The sequence below is a fragment of the Haliotis cracherodii genome, unplaced genomic scaffold (assembly GCF_022045235.1).
Source record: "Haliotis cracherodii isolate W230 unplaced genomic scaffold, xgHalCrac1.p SCAF_25, whole genome shotgun sequence".
NCBI lineage: Eukaryota > Metazoa > Mollusca > Gastropoda > Lepetellida > Haliotidae > Haliotis > Haliotis cracherodii.
The window spans coordinates 4,634,895-4,661,807 of record NW_027266281.1 but is presented as its reverse complement, the minus strand read 5'-3'; the positions used below and the strand labels follow the sequence as shown (position 1 = coordinate 4,661,807).

The following is a 26,913-nucleotide window of genomic DNA, read 5'->3' as shown; positions in this document are numbered from 1 at the left end:
TTATCTTGTTGGAACACCGTCCGTTGTTGACGCTGGATGAAAGGAAGAACCACTGGCCGTAAGATATTGTCAATGTAGCGTTGTGCTGTCAGATTGCCTTCGATGATGACAAGTTCCGTCTTCTCGTCCCCGCAAATGCCGCCCCAGACCATCACACTTCCGACCCCGTAAGGTTCCACCTCCTGGACACAACAAGGAGCCGTACGTTCACCACGTCGTCGATAAACTCGCGTCCGCCCATCAGATTTGAAGAGTTTGAACCAGTCTGGTAATGGTCATATTTGAGCAGTTCATGTTAATGGCAACCGCTCTCTGTGTCGCGCCCATCTGCAGCATACCTATGGCTCTCTCCCTCTGGTCAGCGGTCAGTCTTGGCATGTTCGTTGGTGTTAAAAGTACTCACGGAAATAAAAAAAACTGTTTTTTCGACCTCAGATCTTAAATAAATGCAGTTAATATACAAAATATGTAAATATTCAAACAACTAAATTAGTACTAATTGGGCCGTGGCACAGATACAGCGTATCAAATGTTTTTATGCCTTTTTACACGTAAAAGTGTGTAAAAATGTGAATAAAACAGACTATTGTGAAACAGGGCATAACCAGGTGTAAGTAGATCAAGGTGAGAACAGGTGCATAATGCCTATAGTCTTGTTCTTCTGTGTCAATTTGGACTTAGTTTTATTTTTGAATGTTGAAAGTGCCGACAAAATACATCCTGTAAAGTACAATTTTGTATTGTTCACTGAGATCAAACTAACAAATCCAGACTAGTACTTTTCGAGTTGTTTTGTTATTTCGGATTTACAGCTACGTAACACTTTGTGTTGATTTTTAAATTGAGAAAAACAGTTTTTTTCCATTTCCGTGAGTACTTTAATCATCGCAACCAATGATAGAGAACAGATCCGTGGGTAATGTATACCCGGAAATTGCACGATAATTTGGGAAAGAATGTTTTTAAAAAATTGCTGAAAAACACCAATATCTCCCAAAATCCACAAAAAAACCCCGTGAAAGAACGACAGAGAACACGAAGGCTGTATTCATGAGATGTGTTCTTTACTGTTTTTGAACAGGTTGGCATCTTTGTTTCAAAGTGGCAAATCAGTTAAATCAGGCAAAACGGGTAAATTTTCTTTTGGCCCTCAGTTTATTTTGTATTCAAAGAAATAGTCTTTGGTCTAAAAGAAACGGATTTATTCCTTCTGATGCCGAATGACAACAAATAATCACAATGTTAAAAAACCCAAGGTGTTTGCCCCATTTTGTTACATATTGCCCGTCCAAAGACCTGCACACTGGGATTACAGAGGGTCAACTGTGTGGGGTGGGGTGAGGGTGTGTCTGGCGGGCCTTATGCAGAAGAGGATTTGTCTGACAATGGGTATTTTGTAATAAGTAGAGCGTAATAGTTCATTTTATGTTGGTTCCATGTGATACCTCCAATGTTTAAGCCTTATGCAGAGGAAGATTGGTCTGGTGTGGCCCATTCTGTACTCTGTGATATGAACCTGTTCATTCAAACGTACCTTAATGTGGTACAATATATATTAATCGATATATATTCCAGACCAATTTTACCCGTGTATACCTGAAGGGACAACTTTTTGTGGGCCTTATGCAGAAGAGGATTTGTCTGGCAATGGGTATTGTGCAATAGGTAGAGTGCAATTGTTCATTTTATGTTGATTTCATGTGGTACCTCCAGTGTTTAACCCAGCCCAAATTTTGGGACCCTCTCTGGGGGGTCTGGCGGACCTTATGCAGAGGACAATTTGTCAGGTATGGGCCGTGTTGTACTCAGTAATATGTACCTGTTGATCTAAACTTACTTTCATCTGGTACTTTGAATGTATACTTTAGTCAAATTTTACCAGAGTGTCCACTGAGTACATTAAGGGTCAACATTTGGGGGTGTCTGGCGGGCCTTATGCAGCAGACGATTTGTCTGGCAATGGGTATTTTATACTTAGTAGAGTGTAATAGTTAATTTTATGTTGATTTCATGTGGTACCTCCATTGTTTAACCCAGCCCAAATTTTGGGACCCTCTCTTGGGGGTGTCTGGCAGACCTTTTGCAGAGGAAGATTTGTCTGGTGTGGCCCATTCTGTACTCTCTGAGGTGTACCAGTTCATTTACACTTACTTTCATGTGGTACCGCCAATGTTTGATCCAGCCCTTGAATGGTCCCTTGTTTTGGGGGGCCAGGGGCCACATGCAGCAGGGGGTCCCCGGCAGACATCCATATATGAATATATTGGGTTACACAGTAAATGTTCCTGTGTTCGGATATTGGTACCTTGTTCGTTTGACCAAAGTGCTCTGGGCTGCTGCTCTACTAGGCTACCCGACCGCCACATATGAACCTGTATACGAGGACTAAGTCAGTGGGAATTAGGCAAGCATTTATGCGGGTGAACACATACAGAAGACCTCCTTGGTACTGCCTGATTGCCACTCAGTTCAATACTCCCCACTTTGTTTAGGAGAAGCATCGTGTTCGGAAGAATACTTGATACACGCGGAAATTATTTTAATTTTTAAATACATAAATTGAAGTTCAGAACATTTTCTTTGCCATTAAATGTTTGGTGTTGCTGCCGCACTTTCGAATATAAATATTCAAATTGTTTCCCATCATACATTCTTAAAAAGAAGCTTGAAACAATGTGCCATTATGTTACAAAATGTCATTGTAAATCAAACTTGCCAAACTCAAGGATAGTTTTTTTTATGTCGGCCTGTGTTAGTTTCGTGTACCTAACTCAAATTACACAAAGATTGATCAAGATATGAGACAAACATAGTCAGCTTCATATCAGATGTGCCTCGCCAACGTAGCATAGCGACAGTGTCATGATGGTGGCATCAGGAGCAAGATCAACTCTCAGCTGTAATATGCATAGGAAGGACCGTATTAGAATTAACGATTGTGTCGTGTTGTGTGAATTATCACTTGTTTACCTGAAAATGATTAATTCCTGCTGCAGTGTAAAATGATCTGGACAGTAAAGCTGGAGTATAGTGTGTTGTTATCAGTTAATCGTAGTTTTCTGTTCATGCTCATTCTCAGTTACAAATCAATACAGTAAACTACGGTTATACCGAAATCGAAGGGACCACTAATTTTAGTTCGTAATAACCGTAGTACCTTTTAAGCATATATATAGACAATACTACACCCATTCTCGTTAGATACCATTTTTACAAAACCAGCTAGGTCAGATACCATAGAAAGTTCACGAGTTTCGTAAAAATGGTATCTAACGAGAAAGAGTGTGGTATTTTATTTATTACCCACGTTAAATATATATTTAAGTGTAAATACATAACAACTTTCGTTCGTTGACCGACCAAACTGAAACCGGTTGCAAAATCTGGTTGCGCATGAATATTGATATATGACCAAATATGGGCATTGTTGACATGTCTATGCATACGCATAAACAACATGCCCCTGCAGTTGTGTTTGCAAACAAAACAGCACCGACGCTCAAGATCCTTTTTTCGAAGAAATTCTTCAACTTGGTAATTGGTAATTCAAGCGCCATGTTGTTAGAACGAAGGAAACCTATATGAAAATTTGAAAAGTCATATTAGCGCCGCGCTTTGACTATCGGACTAACAGTCGGTCACTCGCACTGTCGGTGTCCCGTCTGTGCAATCAAAATGGTTCGGTTTCCTTGATCTATCAGCTGAATTTATTTCATGTTCGTACCATTTTGAAAGAGGGAAATCAGAGTGTTCGCAAAAGACATTCATGTTAACTGTACCACCCTATACTGAAGACGTGAAAATCAACACGCTCCAAGTCTGCTTGCATGTCAGTGACAGCTTTGAACAAAGGGCAAGGTCGCCACCGGAATAAGAAAAGACAACCGTGATCTAGGCCTACTCAGAGCGTTTTACGCTAGGGATAGGGAATGTTATTGTTCACATTTGGGATGTTTGGGGCCTCAAAATCCGAAGTCAGACACTCTTCCACGGAGTTTTCGAATGATTTGTATCAGAACTGTTCTTTTTTGGTGATTTGGTCGTGCAGTCGTGTACGTTCATTCATGAACAACACCTCCCGAAACAGCGCCACAAAATACGCTTCGAAAGGGACACTGATTGCACAACCGGATCATCCCAAGTAAGCCTAAATATCTGTCCAGATAGTTTAAACATACTTCATTTCACCACGCTTATCCCTTTACGTTAAATCAAATTGAAAGTTGCGAAAGTGGTCGGATGCGTAACGGTCATGGGGGCCCTCGATCTATTGATCGGTAGTCGTACATTGTAAATGGATATAGCTCGATTATATAATGTCTGTAGAAGCTCTATCCATAACTTAAATATAATGCAAACCGAATTTGATGCGTGTGACTATTTTGTTTGGTTTAATAAAGTGTTTGTAAATATCTCTCGTTCTCATTAATTTCTTCAGTTCTGCCTTGTGGTTGCAAAATGAATGACGTCTCGCGATTTTTTATGAATGAAAAAAGTAGTCCTGGTGAGACAGAGGTCACGGTTATCCAATCAAAACGAATAAAACAAGGTCAACCTTGTACGACACACGTGTGACGTACGGATTTAGTATCTTACCACCTGTATCTTTAACACGTGGGTAATAAACAACATTTATACAACAAATGGTCGGGACTAAAAAATAAGTTCGTTATATCGGTCAGTTCGTTGTAAGCGTGTTCGTTATAAACGTAGTTTTGTGTATTATGACATTTGCATGTGTTTGGAACGTTGTAACAGGCACCAAAGAACCTTGAAAACTAAATTCAATATAAAGACAGAATTATCACACACATTTACATTGAGTGTGTTTGTTCTGGCTCTGTGTCTTAGCCTACGACGTATCATAAGGACAATGTCTGTATTCAAATATCAGTTATATAATACAGTAAACTACGATTATAACGAACTCAAAGGGACCACTAATTGTAGTTTATTATAACCGTAGTTCGCTGTGAGCATTTATCATCCTGGCTCCCACAGGAGATATCGCTTGGATTAGATCCAACGATATCTACACTGTATATATCGCTGCAATGAAATTACATCACATTGCTTTGCAGAACATTATGACGTCACTGGTTACCATGACGTCACAATCAAATGACATCACTAATGGCTCTGCTACTGAAGCTGTTAGCAGTACTTTTTACACTGAAGACACTGCTAATTACTGTCTACAAATTGAAAAAAGTTGGAAGAATGATGTTGGATGATAAATAAAATCTCACCCTCGTGTCTTTTGATATCGGAATTTTTCCACTTTTATCAACTCGTGTTGATATATTTGATATCAAAAGACACTCGGGTGAGATTCTCTATTTATACAGCATAACTACAGCCAATTTTAGGGACAAAAAAGTAAGTTCGTCATATCCGTCAGTTTTTTATAAGCGTGTTCGTTATAAACGTAGTTTACTGTACCTCCAAGATATAGGGGATCTAATGATTTGAATGTAGCTGGAGTTAGAGTGTACAATTACAATACCGTGTCGTTGAATCTGAGCGCAACATCTAATCACAATGAACGTTCATATCATGCATGAGTGAGTGAGTGAGGTTTTACGCCTCTTTTAGCAATATTCCAGCAATATCACGGCGGGGGACACCAGAAATGGGCTTCAACATTGTACCCATGTCGGGAATCGAACCCGGGTCTTCGGCGTGACGAGCTTTAACCATTAGGCTACCCGACCGCCCTATCATGCGTGAACAGCATGTGATGCACATGCACACAGAAGCCAAAGTGTGTGCGCTAACAGGAGAACTCATAATCACTAATGCAATTGAGCTAAGCACATGCTTGATGCCTCCAAGACAGGATCTCAATGAACGGACAAAATGGCGAATTGTGGGTACGGAAGAGGTGAGGAGAGGTGAAATGGGGTTTACCGTCGTGTCCAAGATTATTGCACTTATATAGCGACGTGCGTGCTTGCGTGCGTGCGTGCGTGCGTAGCGTGCACTTATGTAGCATGTGCGTGCGTGCGTAGCGTGCACTTATGTAGCATGTGCGTGCGTGCGTGCGTGCGTGCGTGCATGCCTGTGTACTGGTCCGGACTGATGCCGAATTATAGATATAAATATAGACGCTGAGATACCATGCTGCAGTTTAACATGATCAACCCAGTCAGACAAAGTATACTGACTCCGAGCCGACCAGTCCTTGTTTTAACTCCTTAATGCCGAACGCAATACAGGGTAACAACAAGTACCATCTTTTAACGTCTTTTGGTATGACGTGGCCGGGGATCGAACCCCGGACCTTCCGCTCTTCGGGCGGACGCTCTACCACTAGACCTACGGAGGCGGTCTGGGACGGAAGAGGGGGGCACCGGGTTGCGGTGGGGTAACCTAGTGGTAAAGCGTTCGTTCGTGACGCCGAAGGCCCGGGTTCGATTCCCACATGGGTACAATGTGTGAAGCCCATTTCTGATGTCCCCCGCCGTAATATTGCTAAAACCAATGGTCACGTGCAACAACACATACTGTTGGTTGGTTGGTTTGTTGTTTAACGCCGCACTCATCAATATTCCAGCTATATGACGGCGGTCTGTAAATAATCGAGTCCAGACAATCCAGTGATTGATATCATGAACATCGATCCACGCAATTGGGATCGATGACATGCATCAACCAAGTCAGCGAGGTCCCGTTAGTCGCCTATTACAATAAAAATAGTCATCTTTTACGACAAGCATGGGTTGCTGAAGACCTATTCTGACAAGATCTAAGCTGTAGAATGCTGGTATTGAATGACAAATATTCTCTTCCTCATTTCCTGATCAAAGGAAATGATTTAGTCCTGTTTATCTTGTGCCGATCATGAAGTATCAATAATATAAACATTGTTACCAAGACATCATAAGTGATCAAATCTATAAAGAATTCAACCACGTTGTTGAACTTGGCTAATTGAAATATAATGCGACATAGCACAGGGCCTTTTCTGCATAACAAATGAACTAATTTCCCCTGGTGTATTTTCAATTAGCTGTCGGGGGTCGAAAGTTTTTTTTACGTTTGATAAAGTTTGTTTTGTGCTTAGTGTCTTTTTATAAGATCAGGTGATACGAATAATTAAGTCATCAGCTTCCATTTCTAATTTGAATTATATAAATTACGGATGTCCTGTGCAGGTCGATATCGAGGTTGGGAGTAATGTGATCTTGTGATCTGTGTGAGAATTGCCCTGCCATTTAACTTCTATAGATTTTCGATAACTTTGAAAACTCATTAATACCCGTAAGTCCTCCACATTATCCCCCGTTCTGTCTGTATGGACCAAGGGGGTCTAAGAGCCGCGATTCGCTGTGCAGAGTTGCGTCCCTTGGGAACGCCAGAAACCTATGATTGTGGGTTCGAATCCGATTATGTTTCTAGGTTTGTCAGCACCCGTGCTCCTGGGTTTCACCAAAGTGGTAAACGTCTGAGACCTGCATCACTTCGGGCTTTCCTCCCACATCAAGCTGTGATATAACTGGAATAATGTTAAAAGCGTCGTTGAACCAAACTCACTCACTCTATATGGACAAGAATCTGAACCAACAGCCGAATCGTTGTACGATGACACATAAAGAACGTATGTCGCTTCAATCAACAGGTACAGGGTAACAACGCTAACCCAGAATCCTCACGGAGCGATATATTAATATTGAAATATGAACAGCCAGAACGTATGGGGTGGGGTTATGTCCTAATGTGGAGATAGTTTGGTGGTCATCTCTCTTGACTGGTCTTGTTAGAAGGTTCAACTGTCTTGAAGGGGCGGTCGGGTAGCCTTGTGGTTAAAGCGTTCGCTCTTCACGCTGAAGACCCGGGTTCGACTCCCGACATGGGTACAATGTGTGAAGCCCATTTCTGTGATATTTCTGGAATATTGCTAAAAGCGGCGGAAAACCAAACTCACTCACTCACTTAACTGTCTTGAAAGTGATGTTTCTATTCTTAAGGGAAACCAGGTTTGGCGTAAGGTCATTCGATACTAACGTCATCGGATGCCCTGATTTCAGTGCTTCGGCACCTGTGTCATAAGTCAGCGGTGAGTGTTATCATTTACAAGTGTGCTATGCATTTTATATCTGAAGTTATTTATAAATAGAAAGAGCGGTAGGGTAGCCTTGTGGTTAAAGCGCTCGCTCGTCACGCCGAAGGCCCAGGTTCGATTTCCAGTATGGGTACAGCGTGTGAAGCCATTTCTGATGTCCCCCGTCGTGTTATTGATGGAATATTACCCCAAAACAGCGTAAAACTACAATCACTCACTATAACCAGGATGTTGATTCAGTTGTGCTGGCATCGTCTTCATGTGACAAAGATACCTACATGGGTATCGGCAGGTACTCGCGACTGATGTTTCTCTGGCGGTGACGTCTTCTAATGGCGAGCAGCAGGCATGGTACCATCTTTTAACGTCTTTTGGTATGACGCGGCCGGGCATCGAACCCCGGACCTTCCGCTCGTCGGGCGTACGCTCTACCACTAGACCACAGAGGCGGTCTTAACTTACATTTGTCAACGAGATAAGTTTTTAATAAAAACTTAATTTGCCATCTGGAACATTTGAGGAACATTTTAAATATACACTACTGTAACTAATTGTTTTTTTTTAATGGCGATGGATGTACATATTGATAACTACTTTCAAGGCGATATTGTGATGACTTTTTTATTCATAGGGTTCAAATATGCGAGTTAATCAAGATAGACGGTCGTCTAAGGCGCCGCGATTCGCTGTGCAGAGTTTCGTCCCTTGGACACGCCAGAAACCTATGATTGTGGGTTCGAATCCCGGTTCGCCCCGACTATGTTTCTAGGTTTGTCAGCACCATACCCGTGCTCGTGGGTTTCACCGAAGTGGTAAACGTCTTAGACCTGCATCACTTTCCTCCCACGTTAAGCTGGCACGCCGTGACATAACTGGAATACTGTTAAAAGCGCCGTTAAACCCAACTCACTCACTCACTCACTCACTCACTCATTCTGACATGGAGGTGTGATACAGTATTTTATCAAGATCACGTGGACCAATCAGACCTGATCATTCTGCTATTGGGGTGTGATACAGTATTTTATCAAGATCACGTGGACCAATCAGATCTCATCATTCTGACATGGGGGTGTGATAAAATATTTTATCAAAATCACGTGGACCAATCAGATATCATCATTCTGACATGGCGGTGTGATACAGTATTTTATCAAGATCACGTGGACCAATCAGATTTCATCCTTCTGACATGGGAGTGTGATACAGTATTTTATCAAGATCACGTCGACCAATCAGATCTCATCATTCTGACATGGGGTATGGTATCGTGACATTATGCTTTCTCCTACTTACACAAAACAGGGAGCTGTATTAAACATGTATGAGTGAGTGAGTGAGTGAGTGAGTGAGTGAGTGAGTGAATGAGTGAGTGAGTGAGTGAGTTGGGTTTAACGCTGCTTTTAACGTTATTCCAGTTATATTACGGCGTCACAGCTTTATGTGGATGGAAATCCCGAAGTGATGCAGGTCTTAGACGTTTACCACTTTGGTGAAACCCACGAGCACGAGTATGGTGCTGACAAACCTAGAAACATATTTTGGGCGAACCGGGATTCGAACCTACGATCACAGATTTCTGGTCTGCCTTAGGGACGTATATCTGCACATAGAACTGCAGCGGCATAGACGACTGGGCCACCCATGCCCACGTTTATAATGGAACTTCAATACAATGGTGAAAAAGGATTTATGAATTGGTCCCTGTCGCCTTATTGCTTGTTGGGGGTTTGCAAATAGAAGATAAATACTATGTGTGTGTCTATTTCCGGGATTTTATCGAGTATTTGCATCTTGGAAATTCATCTCGAGACCCGAAAGCGTTAGCTTGAGGGGCTCAAATGAAAATTTCCAAGATGCAAATATTGTAAACCTATTGTTTTATTTAAAAAAAACCATGCTCACTCTTTAACACCTCGTACTTTCTCGGTTGTGATGCGTCAACATCGAACGTTCTGTTGCTGCTATGGTGATTGTGATTTTGGTTCACCGGTAATGAGACGCAAATACCATCACGTATATTTCAGCTGCGATACCTACATCCTTGAATTCCTCATACATTTTAGAATCAAATGCCAAATGGTCTTTGTCACCAATACAAATTGTCTAGATGTAATGAAGCAAAATAAATGAGGTGTGAAAACGGACGCTGAAAAAACTGCACTTGTTGGAAATGTAAACAAAGCCATTCGTCTATTCGTTGAGTACATTGGCTCGAGATCTGCTTTTCCCGAATATACACGGGAAGATAATCGTAGGAAGAATTAGGGAATTAAACATATATACATTGCATTAATTTGATATTTTCAACAGAACTTGTGGAAGTTCCCGTTCTGTGTGACACCATGACTGACGCAAAATCACGCACAACGACAACGGTATTTATAGGAATTTCTGACTATTTACGTTGGTTTCAATGAAAAATACAACAACAAAAAACAGTACACAGACTGTCAGAATGTTTCTGATTACTTACATGTCACATTTATGTATATACGAACCCTGAATCAACGAAAGTCACCTCGTAAAATCCCGCGCACTGTTGACAGTCAACACGCCATTTTGTAAAAGTGGGTCACCGGTAGTGATGTCAAACTTCAACATATTTGTTGTACATATTTGGTAATTTCTCTGAGGTGAAGGTCTTGAATGAGAACACACACGATCATTGTTAACTGCTTTTTACTGTTTCATGATGCAGATCTTGCATATCTTTTGTACATTTTTTTCACACAATGAATTTCACTTTGGATATTAATAATTTTAATTCAAAATTTAAAATCCAAATAATTCCAATGAATAGAGAAAATGAAAATATTTGTTATGAATGTTAATTTTGTATTTCAATTTGCGTCCATTGTCAATTAGTATGCAAAACATGCTGAGTAATTATGTATTCCTACACAGTGATTCGGTCGCTTGCTTCAGGGAATGCAAATCATATTTTCACCCTTTGATATTTGGTCATGTGACCCAAATTAGCCAATCACAACACAGAACACTCTTTCTATAGGTTTACAATATTCCATCTATGTCACTTCAGCCTGTACATTGACGAGTCTGGACCAGGCATACCAGTGGTTGATATTATTCTTTATAGCTAAAATGGATAGAATTATCATTAAACCGCCCGCACGTTATCAGAAATGAGCGGGCCACTGTAACTTGATCATGCTTGACGACGGGCCATTAGGTGACGTCATAGGGTAGAGAAAATGACGTCACGTATTATAGTGACGTCATCTAATTTGTTCTATAACGTTTCCATATTTGTAAAATGTGGTCAGTGACATTCGTGTTGATTGCAGTAACTGTTTCAAAACCGATATTGTTGTTTCTTTTTATTTTATAACAAATTCCATCCATTTTAGCTATAATAACGGTAACGTTTTTTTCAGGGCATTATCATTTGCAGAAGCCCTCGGTCTTTTCAACTGTTAATGGAAAACCTCGGGCTTCTACAAATGATAATGCCCTGAAAAATAGCGTTACCCTTATAGGATTAGCTTATCTTCAGAGGTAAGATATCCTTGGTACCTGCCCACGATGACGGTACCTGCTTTAGATCATGTTCATGAAACCAACAATGCTCTGGCATATTGCGCCATGTGAAATCAATCTCTACATAAACGTAAAGTCAGGTATATTGGACATTTTCATGGTAAACAGAGCTGTTGTTGTACGCATTGTATTTTGATAAATAAACTTTCGTTTCATTGAAAGAGAAAGTAGTCACAACTTTTATTCAGAAACTTGACGTGATAATAGAATACAATACCAGTGAAAGCAGAGCGACCTCAGCAATATCAGACATTACAGCTAAAATGGATAGAAATGTCACTAAACATAAGAAATGAGCGGGCTACTGTAACTGAATAATGCCCTCATATTGCTTGACGACGGGCCATTATCACTCCCGTTGTTAGGTGACGTCATCGGATAGGGATAGGTGACGTCACGTTCAATTAGTGACCATTAAACAGCTGTACACTAGCCAATCGTATAGATGGAGATCCTCCACTGTCCTCCACATCTGCTTCTGTCTCCAGTACATGGCATGTTGCATTCAGTGTCACGTCTCTTGGCGTACCCAGTTTTGATGATATTACCACAGTAGCATTCATGTCCCACCTGTAATCAGAAGTAGCATGTGCGTTACTCAGTGTCTTCTACTTGGAACCTACCCGAGAAGATCCGGGGTAGAATAGGTCTTCAGCAACCCATGCTTGCCGTAAAAGGTGACTATGCTTGTCGTGAAAGGCGACTAACGGGATCGGGTGGTTAGGCTCGCTGACTTGGTTGATGCATGTCATCGATCCCAATTGCGTGGATCGATGCTCATGATGTCAATCGCTGTATTGTCTGGTCCAGACTCGATTATTTTACAGACCGCCGTCATATAGCTGGAATATTGCTGAGTCCGGCGTTAAACAACAAACAAACGAACAGAACTTTGAACAACCAACACCAAAGCCTCGATACCCTGACGTTTATGTCTGAACCTGAAACTCTAGGAGAGGGGATAAGCATTGTGATGTTGTCATATGGTGAATATGCACTCAGTGTCGGGTTTCCTGGGGTTCCCTTCTTTGATAACTTGACCACAGAAGCATTGGTATCAATAAGGTGAGGTGAGGTGAAATGGGGTTTAACGTCTGATTAAGGATTACACAGGAATGAAAACTTTCACATCTGATTTCCTACGTATTTTGAGAAACCAAGACTAAACCATCGACATGACATTGAACATGACATTTGAACACATGACTAATGGACCCGTGAAGATCGTGAGCAGGCTAGGTCTTCAGCAACCCATGCTTGTCTTAAAAAGCGACTACGGTTGTCGTAACAGGCGACTTACGGGATCAGGCGGACAGGCTCGCTGACCTGGTTGATGCATGTCATCGATCCAAATTGCGTAGATCGATGCTCATGATGTCAATCACTGTATTGTCTGGTTCAGACTCGCTTTTGCACAGACAGCCGTTATATAGCTGGAAAACTGCTGAGTGCGGCGTTAAACCACAAACAAACAAACACACAAACATAACTTATATGGAAATAAGTGCTCGTCACAATTAGATGAACATATTTTGGTTGATGCCATCGTATCCCAATTGTGTAGATCGGTGCTCATGATGTCAATCACCGGATTGCCTGGTCCAGACTCGGTTATGTACAAATTTTGTCATATTGCTGGAATATTGGTGACTGCGCCGTTAAAAACAAACAAACAAACTGATGGGGTTTTCTGTTGTATGGGCGTGTTGTACTGGTCTTATGTTCTGGTGTGATATGTTCGGGTGATGCGTTGGTCTGTTGTATTAGGCTGCTGTACTGGCCTCTAGTATTTGTCTGCTGTACTGGTGTGTTGTATTAGTCTGCTGTACTGGTCTGTTGTATTAGTCTGCTGTACTGGTCTGTTGTATTAGTCTGCTGTACTGGTCTGTTGTATTAGTCTGCTGTACTCCTCTGTTGTATTAGTCTGCTGTACTGGTCTGTTGTATTAGTCTGCTGTACTCCTCTGTTGTATAAGTCTGTTGTACTGGTCTGTTGTAGTAGTCTGCTGTACTGGTGTGTTGCATTACTTTGTTGTACTGGTGTGTTGTACTAGTCTGTTGTACTGGTATGTTGTATTAGTCTGTTGTATTAGTCTGCTGTACTGGTGTGTTGCATTAGTCTGTTGTACTGGTGTGTTGTATTAGTCTGTTGTACTGGTGTGTTGTATTAGTCTGTTGTACTGGTCTGTTGTATTAGTCTGCTGTACTGGTGTGTTGCATTTGTCTGTTGTACTGGTGTGTTGTATTAGTCTGTTGTACTGGTGTGTTGTATTAGTCTGTTGTACTGGTGTGTTGTATTAGTCTGTTGTACTGGTCTGTTGTACTGGTCTGTTGCATTAGTCTGTTGTACTGGTGTGTTGTATTAGTCTGTTGTACTGGTGTGTTGTATTAGTCTGTTGTACTGGTCTGTTGTATTAGCCTGTTGTACTGGTCTGTTGCATTAGTCTGTTGTACTGGTGTGTTGTATTAGTCTGTTGTACTGGTGTGTTGTATTAGTCTGTTGTACTGGTCTGTTGTATTAGCCTGTTGTACTGGTCTGTTGCATTAGTCTGTTGTACTGGTGTGTTGTATTAGTCTGTTGTACTGGTCTGTTGCATTAGTCTGGTTAGCTGCCCAGGTCTGAGGCAAGGTAACCTGCTGATTCCGTTAATCATCTCATTTGACTGATAAGATTGCTGCACTCTTTCGTAACCCGATAATCATAATCATAAAAATCAAAATAACCTCGCTATTTCACGATTTCATAAACACATGCTAACACTTTCAATCCCTTGTACGTTATTTGCATACTGGTGTTTGTGTTTTTAGATTTTTCTCATTTTGGTAGAGATTCGATTAATGGTATGTCCATTATTGAAATATGACAAATGAGTGAGTGAGTGAGTGAGTGAGTATGGTTTTACGCCGCTTTTAGCAACATTCCAGCAATATCACGGCGGGGGACACCAGAAATGGGCTTCACACAATTTACCCATGTCGGGAATCGAACCCGGGTCTTCGGCGTGACGAGCGAACGCTTTATCCACTGGGCTACCCGACCGCCCCTATGACGAATGAAATGTTAAATGTCACTTCTGTCTACCTGTGTTCCAAAGTGGGTGAAGCTATTCTGATGGCAGTGCAGACTGCAGGAGTCAGGTGTCAGACCAGTCTCGTCCTTCATCAAGCAGCGCGGAAGTACCCGGCCCGCGTCATCTTGGTAACATCCAGCGTATGTGTAGGACACTGTAACAATACACTGATCAAGGTGATCCCTGACTGATATATGGAGAACCTCCCCAAAGTGCCTATTGATATCAAATATATCTACACGAGTCAATAAAGTCGATAAAAGTTTAAAACTCCCAAGCCTCGGAGTTTTAACGAGTGTTGATATATTTGATATCAAAAGACACAAGAGATGAGATTCTATTTATCATCAAACATTATTCTCCCAATTTTTGTAGACAATAATTAGCAGTGTGTTAAGTGTAAAAAAGTACTGGTAACAGCTTCAGTAGCAAAGCCATTAGTGATGTCATTTGATTGTGACGTCATGGTAACAATTACGTCACAAACCTGATAGCTTAAATACAAATGATCGATAAGAAGATAATCCCATAATGACAGTTCAAATGTTAATTATTTTTACATCAACATGTGACCAGACACACATACCTATGTGATGATTAGCAACAGTGCGACATTGCATTGTTGTAGTCGTTGATGTAGATGGTGGTATCGAGGAAGGTAATGTAGTTGTAGTGGCCGTGGTTGTGATAATGACATTAGCAGTTGTAGCCATGGCCGTAACTGGAGTCATGGTTGTTTTTGCAATTGGTATCGCGGTGGAGGTTGTTGATAGAGTCGTGGTTGTCGTTGTAATTGGTGTCGTGGTAGTGGTAGTTGATAGAGTCGTAGTTGTCGTTGTAATTGGTATCGCGGTGGAGGTTGTTGATAGAGTCGTGGTTGTCGTTGTAATTGGTGTCGTGGTAGTGGAAGTTGATAGAGTCGTAGTTGTCGTTGTAATTGGTATCGCGGTGGAGGTTGTTGATACAGTCGTGGTTGTCGTTGTAATTGGTGTCTTGGTGGAGGTTGTTGATAGAGTCGTGGTTGTTGTTGTAATTGGTATCGCGGTGGTGGTAGTTGATAGAGTCGTGGTTGTTGTTGTAACTGGTGTCGTGGTGGAGGTTGTTGATAGAGTCGTGGTTGTTGTTGTAACTGGTGTCGTGGTGGAGGTTGTTGAAAGAGTCGTGGTTGTTGTTGTAACTGGTGTCGTGGTGAAGGTTGTTGATAGAGTCGTGGTTGTTGTTGTAATTGGTGTCGCGATGGTGGTAGTTGAAAGAGTCGTAGTTGTCGCTGTCACTGGTGCTGCGGTTGTGGGGGTAGTGACTCCTGAGGCCAGACAGAGGTATTTAACCCCTGCTTCAGCTGGCACACAAACCTCCTCCTCTTTACATGGGCGGGTGTGACAAGTCATCCTCTGAGACCCTTTCTGAAAACACAAATGAAAAACATTCAAGTTTGCAAGACATTGTACATATAAAAACTATTTCAATATCATTTTTTGAACATTTTCTTACATCAGCCAGTGTACTAAGCTATTCAGCTGCAACTTTTGAAAGGCAAAGTTCTAATCAACAATAGAAGCACCATGGTTGGTTGTGGTTCTGGGGAAGTGGGGAAAGGAGGTGGTCGTTGTGGGAATTGGGGAAAGGAGGTGGTCGTTGTGGGAATTGGGGAAAGGAGGTGGTGGTTGTGGGAATTGGGGAAAGGAGGTGGTCGTTGTGGGAATTGGGGAAAGGAAGTGGTGGTTGTGGGAATTGGGTAAAGGAGGTGGTGGTGGGTGGGAAGTGGGGAAAGGAGGTGGTGGTTGTTGGGAAGTGGGTAAAGGTGTTGGTGGTTGTTGGGAAGTGGGTAAAGGTGGTGGTGGTTGTTTGGAAGTGGGTAAAGGTGGTGGTGGTGGTGGTTGGAAAGTGTGTAAAGGTGGTGGTGGTTGTTGGGAAGTTGGGAAAGGAGGTGGTGGTTGTTGGGAAGTGGGTAAAGATGGTGGTGGTGGTTGGAAAGTGGGTAAAGGTGGTGGTGGTTGTTTGGAAGTGGGTAAAGGTGGTGGTGGTGGTGGTTGGAAAGTGTGTAAAGGTGGTGGTTGTTGGGAAGAGGTGAAAGGTGGTGGTGGTTGTTGGGAATTGGGGAAAGGAGGTGGTGGTTGTTGAGAAGTGGGGAAAGGAGGTGGTGGTTGTTGGGAAGTGGGGAAAGGAGGTGGTTGTTGTTGGGAAGTGGGGAAAGGAGGTGGTGGTGTTTGTTGGGAAGTGGGTAAAGGAGGTGGTTGTTGTTGGGAAGTGGGTAAAGGTGATGGTTGTTGTTGGGAAGTGGGTAAAGGAGGTGGTTGTTGTTGGGAAGTGGGGAAAGGAGGTTGTTGTTGTGGGAATTGGGGAAAGGAGGTTGTTGTTGTGGGAAGTGGGGAAAGGAGGTGGTCGTTGTGGGAATTGGGGAAAGGAGGTGGTGGTTGTGGGAATTGGGGAAAGGAGGTGGTCGTTGTGGGAATTGGGGAAAGGAGGTGGCCGTTGTGGAATTGGGGAAAGGAGGTGGTGGTTGTGGGAATTGGGGAAAGGAGGTGGTGGTTGTGGGAATTGGGGAAAGGAGGTGGTGGTTGTGGGAATTGGGGAAAGGAGGTGGTCGTTGTGGGAATTGGGGAAAGGAGGTGGTGGTTGTGGGAATTGGGGAAAGGAGGTGGTCGTTGTGGGAATTGGGGAAAGGAGGTGGTCGTTGTGGGAATTGGGGAAAGGAGGTGGCCGTTGTGGAACTGGGGAAAGGAGGTGGTGGTGGGTGGGAATTGGGGAAAGGAGGTGGTGGTTGTGGGAATTGGGGAAAGGAGGTTGTTGTTGTTGGGAAGTGGGGAAAGGAGATGGTCGTTGTGGGAATTGGGGAAAGGAGGTGGTCGTTGTGGGAATTGGGGAAAGGAGGTGGCCGTTGTGGAATTGGGGAAAGGAGGTGGTGGTTGTGGGAAGTGGGTAAAGGTGTTGGTGGTTGTTGGGAAGTGGGTAAAGGTGGTGGTGGTTGTTTGGAAGTGGGTAAAGGTGGTGGTGGTTGTTTGGAAGTGGGTAAAGGTGGTGGTGGTGGTGGTTGGAAAGTGTGTAAAGGTGGTGGTGGTGGTTGGGAAGTGGGGAAAGCAGGTGGTGGTTGTTGAGAAGTGGGGAAAGGTGATGGTGGTTGTTGGGAAGTGGGGAAAGGAGGTGGTGGTTGTTGGGAAGTGGGTAAAGGTGGTGGTGGTTGTTGGGAAGTGGGTAAAAGAGGTGTTGGTTGTGGGAAGTGGGTAAAGGAGGTTGTTGTTGTTGGGAAGTGGGGAAAGGAGGTGGTTGGTGGTTGTGGGAAGTGGGTAAAAGAGGTGGTGGTTTTTGGAAAGTGGGGAAAGGTGATGGTGGTTGTTGGGAAGTGGGGAAAGGAGGTGGTGGTGGTTGTTGGGAAGTGGGTAAAGGAGGTGGTTGTTGTTGGGAAGTGGGTAAAGGAGGTGGTGGTTGTGGGAAGTGGGGAAAGGAGGTGGTTGTTGTGGGAATTGGGGAAAGGAGGTGGTTGTTGTTTGGAAGTGGGGAAAGGAGATGGTGGTGGTTGTTGGGAAGTGGGTAAAGGAGGTGGTTGGTGGTTGTGGGAAGTGGGTAAAGGAGGTGGTTGTTGTTGGGAATTGGGGAAAGGAGGTGGTGGTTGTGGGAAGTGGGGAAAGGAGGTGGTTGTTGTGGGAATTCGGGAAAGGAGGTGGTTGTTGTTGGGAAGTGGGTAAAGGTGGTGCTTGTTGGGAAGTGGGTAAAGGAGGTGGTTGTTGGGAAGTGGGTAAAGAAGGTGGTTGTTGGGAAGTGGGTAAAGGAGGTGGTTGTTGGGAAGTGGGTAAAGAAGGTGGTTTTTGGGAAGTGGGTAAAGGTGGTTGTGGAAATGAGCAGTGGTTTAAAAGGGAAGTTTATATATTTATGGTTGATGGTTTTAGTAATGACATATGGGTATCAAAGTGGTGTGGTTGTCCGAAAAGTGTGGGGTTTAGGGGGAGGAGCGTCGGAAATGTTTTACGTGTGTCTTTTGTGAATCTATTGATAGCTGAAATATAGCAATATGTATTTATTTCTTAATAAATTGGTAAATAAAGCAATGATACCTTTTTCTGTGACTTTTACTGTTGTAAAATAGAAACTATGTTCAATTTACAAAAATGACAAATTTTAGAAAGCTAGCACGGCCTCGCCACCAGTGCAACGTTCCAACACTTAAAACGTTCACAGAAATACAAAAAGTGTTAGTCTCTATAGTAACTGGTTGATCAATAGAAACATAATAAAAGAAAATTTTGCTTGTGAACAAATAGAATCTTTAATCTGTAGCAATTGTACCTGCAATATATGAATAGTAGTTAATTGTCTGCAATATATGAATGCATCAACCAAGTCAGCGAGCCTGACCACCCGATCCCGTAAGTCGCCTCAAACGGCAAGGATACAGTCAGTCACCTTTTACGACAAGCATGGGTTGTTGAAGACCTATTCACACACTCGGTACGTGGCAATTGGATTGTTACATACTATCCAGATTGGGCTGTAAGTGACTTACTCAAACAGTGATACCAATTCACGCTGAGAGGAGAGAGAGAGAGAGAGAGAGAGAGAGAGAGAGAGAGAGAGGGAGGGAGGGAGAGAGAGGGGAGAGAGGGAGAGAAGGGGAGAGAGGGAGGGTGAGAGAGAATGAGATGAAAAGAGACACACAGAGAGAGGGGGAGAGTAAGAAAGAGACGAGATGAAGCGAGGGAAACACTAAAAGAGAGAGGGTGGGAGAGAGAGCGAGAGAGGGAGAGAGATAGAAGGGAGTGAGAGAGAGAATGAGATGAAGAGAGACACAGAGAGAGAAGGGGAGAGAAAGAAGGGAGTGAGAGAGAGAATGAGATGAAGAGAGACACACAGAGAGAGGGAGTGGGAGAGGGGGAAGGGAGAGGGAGAGTATGAAAGAGAAGAGATGAAGCTAGGGAAACAGTAAGAGAGAGAGAGAGAGAGAGAGAGAGAGAGAGAAAGAGGTTGAGATGAAGAGAGACAGAGAGAGAGAGAGGATATATATATAGAGAGAGAGACCTACCCCTGACTTTTGCACGGGCATCGTCTCTGTGTCTGTGTCTCCTCCTGTGTGCAGAGAGAGAGAGAGAGGAGGGGAGAGAGAGAGAGAGGGGGGAGAGAGGGAGAGAGAGAGGGATGAGAGAGAGATTGGGGAGAGAGAGAGAGGGAGAGAGAGAGGGAGGGAGAGAGAGATTGGGGGAGAGAGAGAAGAGATGAAGAGAAACACACAGAGAGAAGAGATATATATACAGAGAGAGACCTACCCCTGACTTTTGCACGGGCATCGTCCCTGTCTCTGTTTCTCCTCGTGTGTGGAGGTGGCAGCTGCTGGAGGCAGCATCCCAGATGAAGGAGCCACATCTAGTTGTGTAGGTACACAGAGAGCCACACACCAGGGAGGAAGGCAGCACCCTGGTAAGGAACACATCCTGGCCTTGACATGTGATGTAGCTACATACACTGTAGACTGTAAACAGCTGAACTACAAACATGTACATAGCTGAGGGTACTTTTAGACTTGACTTGCTCCCGCGGTCTGAGCAGAGACTAACATGCAGACAGTAATATATAACTCAAGATTATTTTTCTGTCGTATATACTTCCACATGAATATTGAAAGTGAAGTTACGGTTGATCGGGTACTGTAAAGCAAGTAAAATCTTTTTCATTTAGTTTCGTCATGCTGCATAAAAAGACATACAACTTATTGATTATTTTCACAATTCTTTACTTCAATATTGGTTTTGTTCACTAGAGTATGAATCTTTAATGAGTGCTTGTAAGAAATACGTGATGTGGCTAGATGTGAACAGCAGTCAGCAGCAGAAAGTGGAGTTTCCAAGCTCCGTGTTAGAAAACGAGTTATCTGCCCTTGAGGTGGACAATAACACGGCAGTTTTATTCGTTCTAAACGTTCTAAAATATATATGCTTTTTCATCTTACTTGATCCTAACCTACTTGCCAAGTACGATTTGGTAACATACTGGAAACACCAAGGGCTGTCAGCTTTCAAACGTCATTTTTGCATCAAGAGTGGAGACACGCCTCTTTGAATATATTCAATTGGGAAAGTGTTCTGAATATCCGAGGCGCACTAACATTAATTCCAGAGCTTGTTGCCTATTGTTGCTGGCATGTACTTGATGCCTTTATTGTAAAACTGTTAAAACCTAGTTAAGTGTATTGGTTATTCATAACACGTTTTCTAGAGGATGGTACAAACAAGGATTCAGACATATTTGCTGGTAATATTGTGTTTTGTTTGTTTGTTTGTTGTTTAACGCGGCCCTCAGCAATATTCCAGCTATATGACGGCTGTGTGTAAATAATCGAGCTTGGACCAACAATCAAGTGATTGACATCATGAGCATCGATCAACACAATTGATATACGATTACATGGTTCAACCAAGTCAGCGAGCCTGACCACCCGATCCCGTTAGTAACCTCTTACGACAAGCATAGTCGCCTTTTACGGGAAGCATGGGTTGCTGAAGACCAATTCTACCCCGGATTTTCTCGGGTCTTGTAGGTTATAAAGGTAGAGTTATATTATGAGCAGTTCTGACCCGACAGAGTGAGGTATTAGATATTTAAAGAAATGACGAAACGCACGTTTTCTCCTGCGCCCCGCAGGGGGCACGGGTGGCCCAGTCGTCACGCTCCGTGATTCGCTGTGCAGAGTGGCGTCCCTTTGGCACGCCAGAAACCTATGATTGTGGGTTCGAATCCCGGTTCGCCCGAATTATGTTTCCAGGTTTGTCAGAACCATACCCGTGCTCGTGGGTTTCACCGAAGTGGTAAACGTCTGAAGCCTGCATCACTTCTGGCTTTCCTCCCACATTAAGCTGACATGTCGTGATATGACCGGAATACTACTGAAAGCGGAGTTAAACCAAACTCACTAACTCACTCCTACGCTCCGATGACGTTTCCAAAAAAAACTTTTTAAAAAGTATAGTTTAATAAACTAGCATGACGCAGTGTAGAGAAGCACTGAGCTAGTTTTCTGTTGGTGAAGACACGCGCCCCAGTACAGCATGACGCAGTGTAGAGAAGCACTGAGTTAGTTTTCTGTTGGTGAAGACACCCGCCCCAGTACAGCATGAGGCAGTATAGAGAAGCACTGAGTTAGTTTTCTGTGGTACAGCATGGCGTAGTGTAGAGAAGCACTGAGTTAGTTTTCTGTTGGTGAAGACACCCGCCCCAGTACAGCATGAGGCAGTATAGAGAAGCACTGAGTTAGTTTTCTGTTGGTGAAGACACCCGCCCCAGTACAGCATGGCGTAGTGTAGAGAAGCACTGAGTTAGTTTTCTGTTGGTGAAGACACCCGCCCCAGTACAGCATGAGGCAGTATAGAGAAGCACTGAGTTAGTTTTCTGTGGTACAGCATGGCGTAGTGTAGAGAAGCACTGAGTTAGTTTTCTGTTGGTGAAGACACCCGCCCCAGTACAGCATGAGGCAGTATAGAGAAGCACTGAGTTAGTTTTCTGTTGGTGAAGACACGCGCCCCAGTACAGCATGGCGTAGTGTAGAGAAGCACTGAGTTAGTTTTCTGTTGGTGAAGACACCCGCCCCAGTACAGCATGGCGTAGTGTAGAGAAGCACTGAGTTAGTTTTCTGTTGGTGAAGACACCCGCCCCAGTACAGCATGAGGCAGTATAGAGAAGCACTGAGTTAGTTTTCTGTTGGTGAAGACACCCGCCCCAGTACAGCATGGCGTAGTGTAGAGAAGCACTGAGTTAGTTTTCTGTTGGTGAAGACACGCGCCCCAGTACAGCATGGCGTAGTGTAGAGAAGCACTGAGTTAGTTTTCTGTTGGTGAAGACACCCGCCCCAGTACAGCATGAGGCAGTATAGAGAAGCACTGAGTTAGTTTTCTGTTGGTGAAGACACCCGCCCCAGTACAGCATGGCGTAGTGTAGAGAAGCACTGAGTTAGTTTTCTGTTGGTGAAGACACCCGCCCCAGTACAGCATGGCGTAGTGTAGAGAAGCACTGAGTTAGTTTTCTGTTGGTGAAGACACCCGCCCCAGTACAGCATGAGGCAGTATAGAGAAGCACTGAGTTAGTTTTCTGTTGGTGAAGACACCCGCCCCAGTACAGCATGGCGTAGTGTAGAGAAGCACTGAGTTAGTTTTCTGTTGGTGAAGACACCCGCCCCAGTACAGCATGAGGCAGTATAGAGAAGCACTGAGTTAGTTTTCTGTGGTACAGCATGGCGTAGTGTAGAGAAGCACTGAGTTAGTTTTCTGTTGGTGAAGACACCCGCCCCAGAACAGCATGAGGCAGTATAGAGAAGCACTGAGTTAGTTTTCTGTTGGTGAAGACACCCTCCCCAGTACAGCATGGCGTAGTGTAGAGAAGCACTGAGTTAGTTTTCTGTTGGTGAAGACACGCGCCCCAGTACAGCATGGCGTAGTGTAGAGAAGCACTGAGTTAGTTTTCTGTTGGTGAAGACACGCGCCCCAGTACAGCATGGCGTAGTGTAGAGAAGCACTGAGTTAGTTTTCTGTTGGTGAAGACACCCGCCCCAGTACAGCATGAGGCAGTATAGAGAAGCACTGAGTTAGTTTTCTGTTGGTGAAGACACCCGCCCCAGTACAGCATGGCGTAGTGTAGAGAAGCACTGAGTTAGTTTTCTGTTGGTGAAGACACCCGCCCCAGTACAGCATGGCATAGTGTAGAGAAGGACTGAGTTAGTTTTCTGTTGGTGAAGACACCCGCCCCAGTACAGCATGAGGCAGTATAGAGAAGCACTGAGTTAGTTTTCTGTTGGTGAAGACACCCGCCCCAGTACAGCATGAGGCAGTATAGAGAAGCACTGAGTTAGTTTTCTGTTGGTGAAGACACCCGCCCCAGTACAGCATGGCGTAGTGTAGAGAAGCACTGAGTTAGTTTTCTGTTGGTGAAGACACGCGCCCCAGTACAGCATGGCGTAGTGTAGAGAAGCACTGAGTTAGTTTTCTGTTGGTGAAGACACGTCAGGTAATCAAGTAACATTCAAATCATGAAAACAGGACACGATATACTTCACAAAAATATACACATTTTATTCCAAGATCATTAGTGCGATGATTATATGCGATCAAAAATAGGCATATTATATATAATCAATATTTATATATATAGATATATATTTATGTATATTCATTTTACACACTTCTATCCTATAGAGTGCACGCATATATGTTTATTTGTTCAGGTATAAGTTCCCGAAAGCCACAGGAACAATGATTGGACATTGACACAGAAGCATGTTCTAGCCATGACGCCATGCAACTGTCAGATTTGTACACACTAAGGGCCCTTTATCAGTCATTACTTGTGATGTGATGGTCACACCAAGACCCGAAATAGGGACACATGAAAGAGTAGGAATTCGAGATTTAGGGGTCACCATATTCAATGAGCAGTCAGAAACATATTACAGTAGTTTCAATCTTGTAATGGTGCTAGTATCTTGGTACTTAATTAATAGATCTTTGAATGTGTTGGAGAATTGTTCTTCAAAAGTATTTTGGCAATATAGCTTTTTTCACACTGTACGACATTACTGTTGCTACATATAAGACTTTCGTTCCGACATTCGGGTGTAAATTTTCATAATGTCAACCTTTCTTTATAGTCTTCGCTCTTCATTGTCCATGTCGGTTCCACGTCGATTTACAAAGTACAGTCATATTACAAAGAACAATATCTGAATCTGGTATTTTGGCAGAGGTCAATTGTTGGTTATACTTGTTTGATTGCTACACCACGTTTGCATCATAAACACCTGAAAACAATTTACTCCCATGAACAATGAAACTGTAATCGGATTCCATAGCAGTGTTACAAATAAACGCTGTACGTTGGCCCGAGGAAGGTATTTTTCGTATCGGGACCATAGTTTCAAAGTTGTATGGTCCTTATGGCCTACAGTAAATTTACGTCTCAGTTTATCCGTCACCACAAGCGGCAGGTTATTTAAATTTAGGTCCGGAAGAGTTTAGTCAGGATGGGGTGCTTCTGAAGTCTGTGGGTCCTGATAGCAGCCTGGCAATTTGTTATTTCGAACACTGTTCCATGGAATTATAATATAACAAGCATCATGGTGTCAACGCGACAGTATTCTGCTCATTAGTATCTGGAGCTAACAATAATTATGTGTGTATTTGTATTGACGACACATTCAGATAAGTAAACCACCAGACAAACTATCAATGTAAGACAACACCATCACAGTGCATAGATCCAACAGCATTATTCAGATGCGAGAAGTCTTCAGGTGACTACTTTATTGTATTTGGCAGAGTATGTCAATTCTAAACTATCAAGTCTGATGCTGACCCATGACAATGCGCCTCGGTGCAAAACAGTATCAAGTCCATCCAGTACCAGGAAGTAAGTAGATAAGTACGGCAGATATGTATGGCATGCATTCACACACATTTTATACATACATTTAATGACAATAATTACCACTATGATAACTATACTTATGTCGGGGAAATGAGAAAATGTCAGGGATGTAGGTGTACTCTACAAACGTTTCAGAAACACACCTACATGACATTGACTAAACATAGATTGCAATGATGCATTGCTGGTAGTATTCGGCCTGCAATGACTCTAAACATAGATTGCAATGATGCATTGCTGGTAGTATTCGGCCTGCAATGACTCTAAACATAGATCGCAATAATGCATTGCTGGTGGTATTCGGCCTGCATTGACTCTAAACATAGATCGCAATAATGCATTGCTGGTAGTATTCGGCCTGCAATGACTCTAAACATAGATCGCAATAATGCATTGCTGGTAGTATTCGGCCTGCAATGACTCTAAACATAGATCACAATAATGCATTGCTGGTAGTATTCGGTCTGCACTGACTCAGTGAGAGAGTAAATGCTAATTAAGTCATTGTCAATAATCCTTCAACTATATCAGCGTGACCTCACAAACCAGCAGATGATATATCATCAATTATCATTGATATAGCCTATGTGGGTTAAATTAAGAATCTCATCAACTGCACCGTTGGTCAGGTATTAAGATTCAGCATCAGTTATTCAGAATTCCAGGCCATCTAACCCCACAGTACATTCATATATCTAACATTTCTAGGTGCATCTTAATATCTCCTTTAAAAACAAAGAACATTGCATAAAAGTTGTGACAACTAAAATATTTTTTGTGAATTTGAAGATGTACATAATTTTACTACATTCAATATGGCATTAGAATTAGCAGTGTATTAATGCAAGTACAAATGACGTTCTACTGCATAACATAATCATTGCACATAACCAGGTGCAGTCTATTTTAAGACAACAAATGCAAACATTTTACAGTTTACAGTTTAACAGCTGGAAACCTCATTAAACCCCACACCCACACACCCTGTCACTGCCTAGATTGTTCTACTTGGTGTACGCTTACACATATTTTCTGTTCTGCAAGACCTGGAACCACTTTTATCGACAGAGTCACATCCAATTAAACTATCAATTTTCATATGTACAAGTCAGTTCCCTGTACAGGCATATGGAAATAGCCGACTGGGCACATCGTTTTCCAGTTACAAACGCTGTGTCACGTCTAATGGAGACATGTGTTGAATTGTATTGATTGTAACACAACGAAGAATGTACACATGAGAGATCGTGTTCAACAATCAGCATATCATATACATGATCTCAACCAAATATCATATGGATGCAACCAAACTGTCACTTTACAATACACAATCTCCACCAAATAGCATACGGATGCAACCAAACTGTCACTTTACAATACACGATCTCCACCAAATATCATATGGATGCAACCAAACTGTCACTTTACAATACACGATCTCCACCAAATATCATAAGGATGCAACCAAATGTCACTTTACAATACATGGTCTCCACCAAATATCATAAGGATGCAACCAAACTGTAAATTTACAATACACGGTCTCCACCAAATATCATATGGATGCAACCAAACTGTCACTTTACAATAGACGATCTCCACCAAATAACTGTTTTTGATATCTAGTTGCTATCCAGATATTCCTGTCAGCTGTGATCTTTGGACGTGCTTGCAATGATCAACAGAATAAAACATTCCACACCCACATCATTGCCATGTAATCAAGGGAATAAACAAATGATGTGTCTGCTCAGTGAAGGTGACTGTCACAATTGAAACTTAATGAAGACTGTTCACCATTTCATTGGCCCACACTTCATGA

At 42.8% G+C, this 26,913-nt stretch overlaps 1 protein-coding gene across 1 annotated transcript; it reads right to left on the bottom strand.

Moving 5' to 3' along the window:
* Positions 1-12,055: 12,055 nt before the first annotated feature.
* Positions 12,056-20,185, bottom strand: LOC139472658 (uncharacterized). The gene is made up of 5 exons (XM_071255122.1): positions 19,952-20,185; positions 15,757-16,099; positions 15,662-15,693; positions 14,708-14,863; positions 12,056-12,196 (listed from the first exon to the last, which is right to left on the bottom strand). The coding sequence occupies exons 1-5, from the start codon at positions 20,183-20,185 to the stop codon at positions 12,056-12,058; spliced, it is 906 nt and encodes a 301-aa protein (XP_071111223.1).
* Positions 20,186-26,913: the final 6,728 nt, after the last annotated feature.